The sequence below is a fragment of the Coturnix japonica genome, chromosome 13 (assembly GCF_001577835.2).
Source record: "Coturnix japonica isolate 7356 chromosome 13, Coturnix japonica 2.1, whole genome shotgun sequence".
In the NCBI taxonomy this organism is placed as follows: domain Eukaryota; kingdom Metazoa; phylum Chordata; class Aves; order Galliformes; family Phasianidae; genus Coturnix; species Coturnix japonica.
In genome coordinates, this window is record NC_029528.1 from 7,421,139 (window position 1) to 7,434,949 (window position 13,811).

Below are 13,811 nucleotides of genomic sequence, written 5' to 3' on the forward strand. Positions count from 1 at the left end.
GCAAGCACCAAAAATAGAGTATTTTCAAATATTATGGACATATCTGTGAATCTCTGCAATGGAAGTTTTCAGTCAAAGTCAGGAAAGAGATATGAAGCAATTAGGTAACTTTCTCAGTTCAGAAGAAAGTCAGTATCTGAAGGAAATATGGGCTTCTAACCCACACCCCCACCCCGAGCTGTCATTCCCAAATTAGGGATGTCACATAAAATAATCTATAATGTATGCATGCTTATTTCCAACACAGTCCAGAACAGGACCAGGCCTGTTCCTAAGACAATTTTGTAAATTATTTGCATTTCAAATTTGCCTCCGATATTAGCATTTTGCCAGAATAGGAACACCAACGCAAAATCACAAGGAATGGTTTTCTTACCAACGGAGCAGTCAGGACCCATCCAGTTGGGATCGCAGCTACAGAGACCAGTGTCAGACAGGTATGTGCCATGCCCACTGCACTGGTCAGGGCACTGGGCTCTGGGAAGCTCACAGTTTATTCCACCCCATCCTGGGCTGCAGAGACATTCTCCATTCACACAAACTCCGTGATTGGAGCACGTTGGATCTAAGCAATCAACTAAACAAGAAAACAAAAAGAATGCACACAAAGGTCAGTTCTCACAATATAATGTATAGAAAAAAAAAACAAAAAAACCAAAGTGGATGGATACTTTGAAGTTCTTAACACAGTGGCAAAATAAAACAAATTGTGATTCCTCAAGTCCTGTAAGTACCTGCCCCGAGAACAGAAAAGTGTGAAGCAATCTGTGTTTTTCATTAGGTCCATCTGAAATAGGGAGTGACTGAAAAATGAACACTTACTGTACAAACTCTGCGGAGAAACAGCACAAAGGCTCAAAATTAAAAGCTACATACACACAGTGAGAGTTCCATACATAAGCCTTAACCCTAACATTACTTCTTAAATGGACTTTGGTTCTGATGAATTAAACAGCATTCTGAGAAATAAAATAAAATAAGCAAACAAAATGCAATATTTTCATCAATGCTTCTATTACTGCCATCCAAATGCTGGATGCCTGTGAGGACAATACTGTGATATCTCATTTAGGTACCCAGAAGTCAAATTATCTGTGCCTTTCAGCTTCTTTTAGACTCATACACCAGGAACTCCATTCCAACCCCATCAGGGCAGTGAGACTGACAAGACCCAGTTATTTCAACCTACGTTCTAACCAGCAGACAAATCTTTAAGAAATAAAGAAACACACATGTAGATACAGATTTCATCTCTTCTCCATCTGGAAACAACAGAAGAAGAAAGCGAAAACTGTTATGATGGACAGGCATCCATAAAATGTCTTTCGCCATTTCAGCCCTGATAAATAAAAGGAGTGTTACGAGCTCTCTTTCAAATAAACTCTATCAGTAACATTACACTTTTCCAAATTTCCATCTCATACCATGGATTTGTGTAAGTAAGTGTACTATGCCCTCCTGCAAGCTGCAGCAGTGAGGCTCTACCAGCTGCCTTTTGCTGGGGAATTGAGGGCCAAGGTCAAACTTATGCCCTAAATAAAATGAATTCACCTCATGACTAGTATATATCAGCTCACAGGAGAAGAACCAAGAATGATTGGCATTCGCTCTTGGAGCTCTAGGAAAATCTCAGTTTATAATGAAAGTGATTTATCTCTCATCTTTTCCAAATTGATCCTTCTAAATTAAGGCAGAGACATTTTCACTCTAACTTATGTGAACAATACTTGATCTTTTAAATCTCAACTTTTCTATAAGCAGACATGTCAAATTGTTTTATGAAGTTACAGAACATTTAAAGTAAGTATATAGATTAGATACAACTCAGGATTGAAGCAGGCACATTTAGATACACAATGATGTGAGTTATCAGAATAACTCATGTTAGATTTTAATTCAGATTACCGTCGCACAGAAAATACCGTAACATTTCTTACAAGATTTTCACAGTAACAATGACCCCAGAGCAGTGGGTCTGCTCTGCTAAAATTTGGGATTCAATTAATTGGATATGAAAATATTATTGTGCAATCAAGTATAAACATAAACAATGATTGTTCAGGAAAAAAAAAAGTCAGAAGAACAAGATAAATTACAAAATGTTCTAAAAGTATCCAGAATGCTTTGCCTGTGCTGTTAGCATGCCTTGACAGTGAACAAAGCCAGAAACTCCACCAAATAGACCTATCATGTCACCTCTGTTGAACTTGGCAGACAAAAGAATCTTGTCCAACAAATAAAGAAACAGAAAAAATTAGGTCAATTTTCCTTATGGGTGAAGGTTATGTTTGTCCCTACATAGACATATATTTTTAATGGTGATATTTTAATGGGAAATTTAAAAGGATAATGTGCATAGCTTTCTCTTGTGACTTGCAGCACAGCTGGGAACTTGAGGAAATACCGACGAGTACTAACGTTTGCCCCCTTTTAGAAATGTACCGCCTTCCTTCTCAACTATTAATGAAAGCAACACGGAACAAAAACTGATCCTTCTACATAAATGCACTATCTTTCCTCTTTGTGAAATTACTGTATGCCTTTAGCTGAGTTTTATTAACACAGAATAAGCCTACCAGTTCCCCCAAATCCCAGCTACTTGTTTTACAGGAAAACAACTAATGTGATCCCTTTTTGTCCATTGTTCTGGACAAACAGGCTTTATAGCTGTTTTTTTCTATCATACATTTAACTCATAGCTTTCAAAGTTTATATCAAGGAGAGCTTTTACTTCGAACTCAAATCTCATTCTATTTTAAAACACGCTCTCAGGGCTATCATCTTGGGTCAGATCCTCAGCTGCCAAAATGAGTACAACATGCTTATCTGCAATAGAACTGCACTGGGTAATTCTGCACAGGTTCTGTCCCCAGCTCTTTAGGAGAGTTTACAATGGACTTAATAAGGAATTATAAACGGAGATTCTTTGGTGTTTAAACAAAGGACAACACACTTTAGCAAGCCAGTCTGTTAGACTTAGAACTCGAAGTCTCTTGGCAGCTCAGATCATTAGAGCTCATTTAGTATTGGGCCCTCTGTAGATTTGATAAAAAGGGTACTGAAAGCAATTTATATCCCTAAGGACAAAAAAGGAGGTCAAGGAGTTTTATGAACAATATGTACCATAAACCCCCAAAGAGCCATGAATTACACTTATGAAGTTAAATGTCATTGAAAAATGACTCGACCATGAAAGTGACAAGAAAAACACTGTTAACCTAATTTGTCAATTTGACTCGTCTCCCCACAAACCAGATTGAATGAAACCTGGCAAATATGCCCCTTCGTTTTGTGTGCAAATTTGTTAATAGAACAACAGTGTTTATGCTGCAAAAATTGTGCATCAAAAATATTGATTTCAGTGCCACTTTCATTTCAGGTAAATTGTTTGAACAGTAAAGACAATGATGAATATCAGAAATAAAAAGTGAACTGGAAGAAGAAAAATGCTGACCCATTTGCTCTAATTCAGGATCCCCACTGGAAAATGGAGAATGAACCAACCTTCACTATTCTTTTTGAAAACTCAAATCAGTAGAGATTTCATATTGTAATATAGTACAGATATATTTATTTGTATCGTTCTACCATTAATTCAAGAAGAAAGTTTAAACATGAGCAGATGATTACTTGCAACTGGAGAGACTTCATATCTGATCATTTTCCCAGAGATCATGAATTAATAGGAGAAATATGTAAGGAAGTAATGGTATTTTACAGAAGAAATATGCTGGTTGTTCTTTATACATTTGTAAATTAATTTATTGAGTTATTTATTGCTCAATGATGTATGCAAAAGGTTATTCTAACCTTTTCTATCATGTTATCGGCACCTTCCAAGTTTGCAGTTAATACCTTTTTGCCTTTGTAATCCATTTATCTGTTGGAATCCTTATCCTTTCAAGCACTGGTGATTAAATAATCTATATCCTTTCCCCTCACATATTAATGTATCTCCCCAGCACTGCTGACTGAAAATTTCATAGCATTTCCAGCTCTGAAAGGTGTTAACATTAACTCCTTTGCAGCAATACATGCATTAGATTGTTCTAAAAACTTATCTGGAATTGCTGATATATTTGTTTCACCCACTTCAAACATGCACAGTAGGATAAGCTGAATTAAGCACTACAAAAACCTATTTCTCTTACAGGAGTGTTAGGGGATTTGATATGTCTATCCCAAATACAGAACAAGCATTCTACACAATTGAAAGTAAAGAGAGCACCTGCAAATTAAAATAGAAATGGGTCAGGAACTGCTTACGAGGTAAAATTTACAGAATTAAATGAAAGAAAGATCAATTTAGGCCATCTACCACAGTCTCTCTAATAATATTAACTCTAACATAACAATGAAGAACATGATGAGATTCATATAACTTAATTAGACTGAGCAAACAATTGCAGTTTGTGCCAGAGAGGTTCTGAATTCCTGGGGAATAGCCTGGATGTCACAGTATGTGCTACATGGTCTTTTCTATGCCCAGTGTCCATGAGAGCACTGCATACATCAGGGCATTACAGACAACCTTTGAGTTCCTCCCAGAACTTCACACTCAGGGTGAACAGCAAACTATCAAATCTAGCAGTCAAAAGGACATTACAGAATTTTCTGGATGTTGCATAAACTGTAAGAAAAAGAAACAGAAAAATCTACTGATTTCAGTTGAGTTCTGAAGTAGAGCTTTAATGGCTACAGTGTTGTGAAAAATTTCTAGAAAGAGATGACAAGAATGAACTGAAGAAATTACTGCAGTTTTAGCAGTGCCACTAGTGAGAATCCCAGCTTATTTTTGCTCTTAGCAAAGTAACTTCACGCAGACTAATGCACAGTGCTGTCCTAGAGATGATGACTGCAGTCCACATCCAAAGAAGTCCCTTAGTGGTTCAGGTCCCTATAGTTTTCTTCCTTATTCTTTCTTTCTTTTATATTTTTTAATGTGATAAATAGGTGTTTGCTGCAGGGTAAGGTAAAAATTGATACATATGTGGTGTACAGGTCTGCATTCCATCCAGAATACTCCTTGGAGGCCCTTCCGGCCTAAACCCATGCAGCTCCAGTTCTTTCACCTTTGTCTTCAAACCGCTCCTCCTTTTGGAGGATTAATGAACTCTGAGAAGTCGTCATAAAATTGCTTGAGATATTACTCTCTGAGGATGTGCCAAAGTATGCAGAACTGTCTATCCAGCAGTCCTCTGGAGAGTTAAATTCCCTTCTAAAATGATAGCAATACATTTTAAAAAGAACTGAAGTCTCACTTACGCAGTGCATTCCAACGGCACTCGCTGTGAATAAAACCAACACCAAGCTCAATCTATGACTGTATTTTCAATGGGTCATTTTGTTACATTTGCTCACCCTGCATACACAAAGAACTGGACACTACCAACATGAAAAGCTTTTCTGCACTTCAAAGATAGTTGCTGTTTGCGCGTGCCAGCTACCTTTCTTTAGCCCCATGAGATTGCAGTTAAAAGGAGTAATTTGTGCTGGATGACGTCTGTATGCAACATGGACACCCAAGTCTTCCCAATCGGTCACATCAACTTCTGTCTTAAAAGCAATTTATCTCTTTGCTTTGTGTGGAGCTGCAGTTATACAATTTTCCCTACTACTACTCATTTTTACTCTGCATTTCAAATCTAAATTGTTCAATAAATATAATCCATAAGAAGAGATTTATCTTCTATCCTCAGCAAGGGAATTATTCAGGTTTACTTGTGGCAGACATTCTTAGCACTGCATAATAGTGTATATAAAAATCAGAACTTTAATTTAAGCTTTCATAGATCCATACAACTGTGATGAACTACATTCTTCCCTCTCTTTCACAATATCTGCTACAGTAGTTTTACATTTAGAATGCTATTGCCCTTTTCTTTCTTTTCTAAGCACTCCAAGACCAGAAAAAAATCTCACAACACAGAAAGAAAATGTGCCACGATATTACCTTCTTCACAGTTTTCTCCTTTATAGCCAATGGAACAGACACAGTTCCCTTCGATGCAGGAACCATGACCTCCACACGAGGGATCAATACACTGGCTGATGGGTACATCACATTCCGGACCTTTCCAGCCACTGTAGCATAAGCAGGTTCCTTTGGAGTACTGACCATTGCCACTACACAGCACTGGGCAGGCAGCTGGAAAATGGAACAAAAATAAAAACAGCACATGAGGTCAGAAAAGTATTCCCATAAAAGTGCATTAAAAATCCACTACTAAATATTTACACATATACACAAGTATCTTAATTAGCTGGAAGAACCTAAGCCAATTTGTAGTACTTCAGCTCTTTGCAAAGAAACTATTTGAGTACTTTTCAAGAAAGCATGCAGATGTTGGGCATTCTGAGAGTACAAATACTACTCTATACAATCTATCGATGATGTCTGGGCTAACTACTGAGGCAATGCAAGCAGACCTGATTCTGACATTATTCCACCTGGTTCCACTAGGTAACATTCAGTTTTCACAGAGAGCAGAACACAATCCTCAAAACACATTAGTTTATAGCATCTTTCTTCTTTCACAACATTTCTTAATTCAGTGTTCCCAAGTTTTTATGACCCTATGTCTTGTTTTTTCCACATAAGGATGTTGAACACAGAAATAACACAAGCTTTCATTTTATGTACAACAAATGCATGCTGCTACCAATATAACTGCCTAATCGTTTCCCATATCTCAGAGTGTATTGTCAAGAAACCACCATTAACTTCTATCCCTTCCTGCAGTATTATTAAAGGGATACAAATTTCTGAGCAAATATTAAGGATTCGTTATGCAAATGAAGTGAAACCTAGGAATAGTAATGTTGGCCAGCAGATCTTGGATACCAGATGTTGGACACATGCAGAACAGTGGGAAGAAATAAGTAGTTTATTAAAACCAGTAATAAATAAATGTTACGCTAAGGCATTTTTACACACCTATACACTGATAACTTTCATGCAAACATGGCAGTCTGTGAACTTACATGCCTGCTAAACACAGCATATGGTCACCAGCCAACGGAATATAAAAAAACAACAAAGGGGTGAAGGAAAACAGAACTAATGAAGTGTATCTTTGATACGAGGTACACTTTTACACTCTTCTTTGATAAAGTTTGATAAAGTCTAAAAAGCATTTCCCCATCTTTTCACCTTTCAAAGCAATTAGAAACTAATGGCTACTTCTACAGTACCAAAAATATACACCAAAGCTACTACTAATCATTAAAAGGTCTTACTGTCCCTCTTGCTTCTATTATCCTGTTAACCTGAATGATCAAGAAGAACCAAGTAATTGATTTACTACAAAGAAACACGTAATTGTCCCGATGTATGACTTCTCCACTTTTCAGCAACCCTCATTAATCTGAGCTGTCCACAGATCTGCTGCAAATACACATTTGAGAAGGGATTATTTTCAAGAATTTTCTTGTTTAAAACAGAAAAAAAAATATAAATTAGGCAAACAGTTATTCAGATTTGTAACCTTGGGTTTTACCTAAAATGTGGAGTGCTGAGAATTTCATTTAGGACTACAACTTGATTGGCCATACGTCACTATTATAGCACTTTTTTTATCTATTTTTTTTTTTTTTTCTTCCAAGAAAGTAACAATGAAATCAATATGTTCAGGTTGGATGTTTTGCTCTCCTTTCACCATCTTAGTGCCATGTGATCAATCCTTTGGTAGAAATAGCAACACCATTGCTACGAGTCTTTTTAATCTTGTTTAATTCTTTCTCCTTCACTCCAAAATTGAACACAATTAAGAATAAAATGTAATTTTCAGTAGCAGTTTTAAGATTTCAAATGTGATATTTGTCTATAAATGCCTTACTGTGTTATATAAAAAAGTTTATTCTACATTTTCTGCTTCTGTTTTTTGCAGTTGGTTTCTGAATCATGCCTACTGAACCATCTGGATTAAACAGCAACTCAGACAAGCATCCATCACGTTCACAATGCACTCTGAGTCATTCTGACTTAATGTTTTTTTGCATGTCACCATGAAACATCCTTCCACAACATATAACACATTTAACCAGTAGCACTATGGATGCCATTCCACTTACTGTTCCTTCTGTCTTCAAGCATTACATCAGGGATTCCATCTTAGCTCCTCAGCACGCGATACTCTTGCAATACCTGGAGCAATCATACCAAGTGCCAAGTCTGCGATGCCACCTTCCATACCCTGACACAATGTAGGGTCTCATCCTAACAGAAAACCTCTTGGTGAAAGCCACACCTTTGAGCTCCTGTACATGGTGGTTAAACTTGCAGCCCTACTGTTCAAATTCATTACAGAATGAAGCATTTCTGCTAGATGTCTATATGCTTACAAGCCATTGAAGAGATTTGATGTTATTAATGGTTGCTCAGTGTAGCTTCTCCAGCTACACTGGGACTTGACAGCCCATCCTGCTTTTGTCTATCAGACTCAACAATAGAAAAGATGTTCTGCAAACCTCTTCTCCTAAAGGCAAAATTCAAATAAAGGCAATAAGCCCACCTGAGCAAGTTGCCTGCAAGAGGAACCAAGAAGAAACAAATATCCATCATCAGAAATCAATCAATCAAACAAACAAACAACCACCAAGCAGCCTAGATGGGATCCATCTAGACCTAGCTATACAGTAACATGCCAGCCATCCGCTGTAAGACTGCTTCTTTCCCTACCTTGTGCCTAAATCTAAGTAATCATTTGTTTACTGTGGTCCAGTCAGAGAAGCATATATCTGTTTTCTGGAATGTGCAAATGGGAAGGGCATTTTCATCTCCCATTTTTGATCCAAAATTGTGGGGTTCAACTTCTGTGACACCAGAGATTGTACGGCTGGCACAGCAGAAGAAAGAGTACCAGATGGTGCTGGGCTGCAGAATAAAGTGCTCCCACAGTAGGTTTCTTTTCTTTCCCTTTTTCAGTGTTCCCTTACCTTATTCCAGAGCTTTAGGAATCAACGAGCATATTTCTGAGTAGCTTAAAATCCACAAAACCACGAAAACCAAAGGAACAGCAAACACCTGGCTTTTAGAAAATGAGGCCAGTTGCATAAGATGTTAATTTTGGACAATCTAACTGAAAATACTGGCTCTAGAATTAACATGAGTGTTGTTTTAAACAAAGCAGTTCTGAAACATTATAATCATCACATACATCTCTTCTTACACAAAACGTCAGCCCATGAGACATTTCTACAAATAAGGAGACATCAGGTACATGAGTATTTTCATTTGTAGCTTAAAAACACATTCTGTCTGACAACATCATCCTTCCTGTTTTATCTCTAAACCTATTTTAATCAACTAGGTGCACATTTCATTACTTGTCCGCAGGCCTACTGCTTTTTGCTGGAGTTCATTTACAGATAAGAGAATCTGAAATAACTTCTAAGACCACCCCATGGTTTATGATGTTTCATTTTTGCTCATTTATGCTATTCCCAAGCCACGTTCCGGGTATGAAGCTTTATGAAGCTCGCTCACACACCCACCAAGTTTTACTCAAATAGAATATTTTGGGAATGGAAGCTGGAATGAATCCTGCCATCTGTTCTGTATGCATCACAAGCACTCACGAAGAATGGTGCTGACTGGTCTACCTACTCTTTCGAGATTGCTAACTTCAGTCAGGCTGAAAAAGAACAGTGAAAATTAGCACAACCTAGAATATCTTGCAGTTTGCTCTAGGACAGCCATGTCCAATCCACAGTGCTGGACAGCTAGTAATGAGGCCCTACAACACTGTAAACTTGTAACACAATTATGCGATTTTTAGCCATACTGTTCATGAGCTGATTATATGTAGCTTGATCACAGGCCACAAAGGCTACAACAGAACACTACTGAGGGGAGGGTGTAGAGCAGTGTAGAGCATCTCTTACGCCCATTGCACTGAGCGCGTGTGGTGTTGGGTTGACACCTGTATGCATTACACAGTGTGTGTGCTCGTGCTGCTGGCAAATAAAACACTGAGTGCTGATAATGATATTTCATTACCTACATGTGTGAGTACCTGTGAAGATGCACATTTTTTGTCATGAAGCAGACATGTAACATTCCTTAATTAATTAAAACTTGGGCTTACATTATTTTATTTAAAAAAAAAAAAAAAAAAGAAAAACATTAAACGTCAAAATGCAGAAGAAATATCCAGAATATTCTGGCAGTGCTGACAAGTTTTGTAGCTTTCAATGTCTGAAAAAGCTCACTAACTTGTGAACTTTTGACATTGATAACTTGTAATCTATTTCAATTAGTTTTGCAATATGCATGGGATTAATATTTCACAAAAAACAAGGTCAAATACCCCGCTATTTACATTTGTGCTGTCCTTCTTTCTTCACGCTTTAATAAAAATAAAAGAAGCTTTGTTACTTACATATATTTACTATATTATGTATTTTATATGAGGCCCAAGACAATACTTCACTCAAGGCTTTCCAGAAGGGTGCATACCCGCGTCTGAGGACTTTCTGCTCTGCCAAGGAGAAGCTGCTTGGAAGTCGGTCTGTAGAAACTCACCCAGGAGCAGAAGAATGAGCATACAGAACTGTTACTGACACTACACAAGCTTCCTAAGTTGCTTCTCAAAGCTGTTTACTTCGACCACAAAAAACACAAGATTTAGATTATTTAACAGTATTATTTTCCATGATGTAGACACCAAGGCAGAATGAGGAAGAAATGTACAGCTCTTCCCAGCAGTCATACTCTGCAGTCCCTACCTCAGTTGCCCAGATCTGAGCCTTACAACGCTCCCTTATCTAGCTCTGTCAAACCGCACATTAGTAAGCAAGAATGAGATTCACAGAAGAATTTCCAGAAGGACAAAAAACCCATCAGGTGTGTCAAATCTCTGACATTCAGAAACCATTTGGGGAAAGCAGCACACGCTGACTTAAGCACTAAAGTATGGATGCTTTAATTAATCCGGGGTGAATTTAATTGCTTTAGTTAAGTGGAAATCGGGTTAAAAATGATGCAGAGCATGCTGGGGTGTGTTAAAAACATGACATATGAGTTGGATGAATCGATAAATTAAAAGTGCACAGATGTTTTAATTAAACCCAGGAAAGTTAACGAAGATCACTAGAGACTTTTAAGCCTATGATTAATTCAATTCATTTAAAATACCTGTAGAGATATGGGGATGCCTCCATTTTGAGAGTTATAGATGTTCTCAATCGATAAGTGCTTAAAAGCTGTTCTACAAAAAAAAAAAAAAAAAAAAAAAAAAAGAAAAAAAAAGGTAGGATTTTTATAGGAGTGATTGAACAGCAATAATCGCACAATGAATATTTAGATTCTTCTGAATGCTCAGCATACTTGTGCCTTGACCAAAATTTATCAAAAACGTCATGGCTTTTCTCATTGCCTGCCGTGTGCAGCCTCAAATGAGGTAAGGACAACACGTGGTGCACCTTCCTGTGTCACTCTACAAAGGATCCAACTGCTTTGTTTGCAATTATTACAGGAATCCATGCAAGAAATATGAATGTTTCTTCCTAGCTTACCTAGCAAAACATGGATAATATGAACTTCTATGTGCTGAGCATCAATTTCCAGAATCACGGCATATTTTGATGTTATCCCTTTGGAATTACACAGTTGATCCTTGCTTTAGGAATAGAGTCTCATAATAATTCAGAAAGCAGAGATAATCAGATATATCTGAGCAGATTTCACAGTGGACTGAAATGTCTGTAGCTTCGTAATACTAAGATGAAGATGGGCTTGAAGGTTAACTAGCCATCAACAAAGACCCAAATCTTAGTTCTATAAAGATACTGGAGTTCTAAATGGCTGGAGAAGATCACTGTGTGTTCTTACTGCTAGAGCCACAGCTAAACATAGAAAAAAAATAAAAATTCAAGTGGTACAAAGCAAACTACAAATTGGAGTGGAGAGGAAAGAGGACATTTCAGTTCACCTGAACACTTGAAAAATCGGTAAGATGTGTCAGGCTTCAAACTGTCTTGTGGACTTTCTCTTGTCATTACATTCTGAATGTGACACTTTGTCAACCTGCTGTTCTGCCTCTGCTATTACTGAAGCTCTGCAACTACCACTATCTATGCTGAAGAGAAGACTGTAGCTCTCCATGCAGCACACTAAGATCGTTTGCAAAATGGTAGAGATCAATTTTCAGCTATTCCAGTCAGGAATCTCCTCGTAAATAGGGAACACCTTCCTGTAAATAGAGCCTGATAGATAAACGTGACTCTTCATATGCATAAATGCATTCAATGAAATGGGAGTTGCCATGCACTGGTTCTGGTTTATTACAGAGAGAATGTCTGATCAATTTGTCATGTTCCAAAATAAAGACAAAACCTCAAAACACTACCCTGCAATCTGACTTTTTTTTTCTCTTTGGGAACCAGTAACACCCTGCTTTAGATAGAAGCAGTGAAGTTGACCTAACTACAAAGACAGACAGAGATAAAACCTACTTTGTACCAAGAGATGGCATTAGGTGTTTAGCTGGGCTACTGCCATAGACAAGCATGAGGCTCTTAATTGGCACGTGTGATAACTCTGATTCTGGGAAAACTGAGGAGGAAGAAAGATTAGCTTAGATGCAGGGAAGAACTGAAGAGATGATGCTTCAAGCTCTCAGAAGGCAGCAGCAAGGAGAACCTACACATTGGAGAATTATGCTTCCAAACATGTGCTGTGATTCATAGCAGAGAAGCACAAAAAACATACATAAGTCATTTTAGACACAGAGTAAAAAAAAAGTAAAGTGAAACACTGAAGTAATTTTTCTCAGATTTTATGAAATTTGAAATGAAAGAATTGGTCTTATCCACAGTTCTGTGGTAATAGTTTTGCTACGACTAAATGTAGGACTGAACTTAAATAGGGAGGTAAATAGTGTATTTAAAATACAGATTGGTCTCATGTCATTCTAGTTACTACTACTTGTGTTATAAAGTTTACCAGAGAAGATTTTAATCATAACATGATTCATTACATAGTCCCACATGGACTGCAGATAAACACTTGAGATCTTGCTACATTTGAATTAGAAATACACTTGGTTTTTAGCGAGCAAATGGGGATGACAACTACCTAAACTCCAGTTATCCCACTAGGACAGGGTCTAAATATAGGGAAAAAAAACTATATTACAGGTTCAAATATAGATACAATATAGACATGAAGGCACCTAAAAGTCAAGTATGCTGAAATCTGAAGCTGTGCCTTAGGGCCATGTCTGTTATTCAGGGACAGAAAGTGCATAAGGTCTCTTAACAGCTGTACTTCCACAATGTGATTTGCAAGTACTTGATCACTGCTGCTTCAATGACATTTACCATCATTGCAAGGACTCCAATTTGATGCCAACATGAGTGCAAAGACAAACTCGTAATGAAAACTTAATGAAATAAAAAAAAACACCCCAAAACAACCAGTACACATCATGCATAGAGACAAAGCAATCTAAAAAAAAAAAAAAGAAAAAAAAGTAGATTGCAACACAATTAAATAAACTAACCAAATAAACACAATAACAAAATTACAAAGCATACATCATCACGGACACCATTCAACTCAGCAGAGCACAGTTAGAGCAGAGAGTTTCTTAGTCTCCAAATGGAAACACTGTAAGACTGGAAGAATTTTTGGCTTGCCAGAAATGGTAACGTACAAAGATATGCAACCTTTTTTTTTTTTTTTAAACTATTTTCTCTAATTTTCATCAGCTACAAAGAGCTCCTGAGTTCTATTTCAATACTCTCTCACAAAGAATGCTAAGGGTACAAAGCGATTTTTAGCCCTGTGCAGGGAGCACCTGAGTACT

At 37.4% G+C, this 13,811-nt stretch overlaps 1 protein-coding gene across 17 annotated transcripts in view; it reads right to left on the reverse strand.

Annotated features, from left to right (window-relative positions):
* Window positions 1-13,811, reverse strand: part of TENM2 (teneurin transmembrane protein 2) — a 1,269,291-nt gene that overhangs the window by 71,374 nt on the left and 1,184,106 nt on the right. For all 17 annotated transcript variants that reach the window (XM_032447373.1, XM_015875932.2, XM_015875931.2 and 14 more), the window contains 2 exons: window positions 5,954-6,148; window positions 377-577 (listed from right to left, as the gene is read on the reverse strand). In XM_032447373.1, the coding sequence (XP_032303264.1) occupies window positions 377-577; window positions 5,954-6,148 (396 nt within the window). The remainder of the gene's footprint in view (window positions 1-376; window positions 578-5,953; window positions 6,149-13,811) is intronic.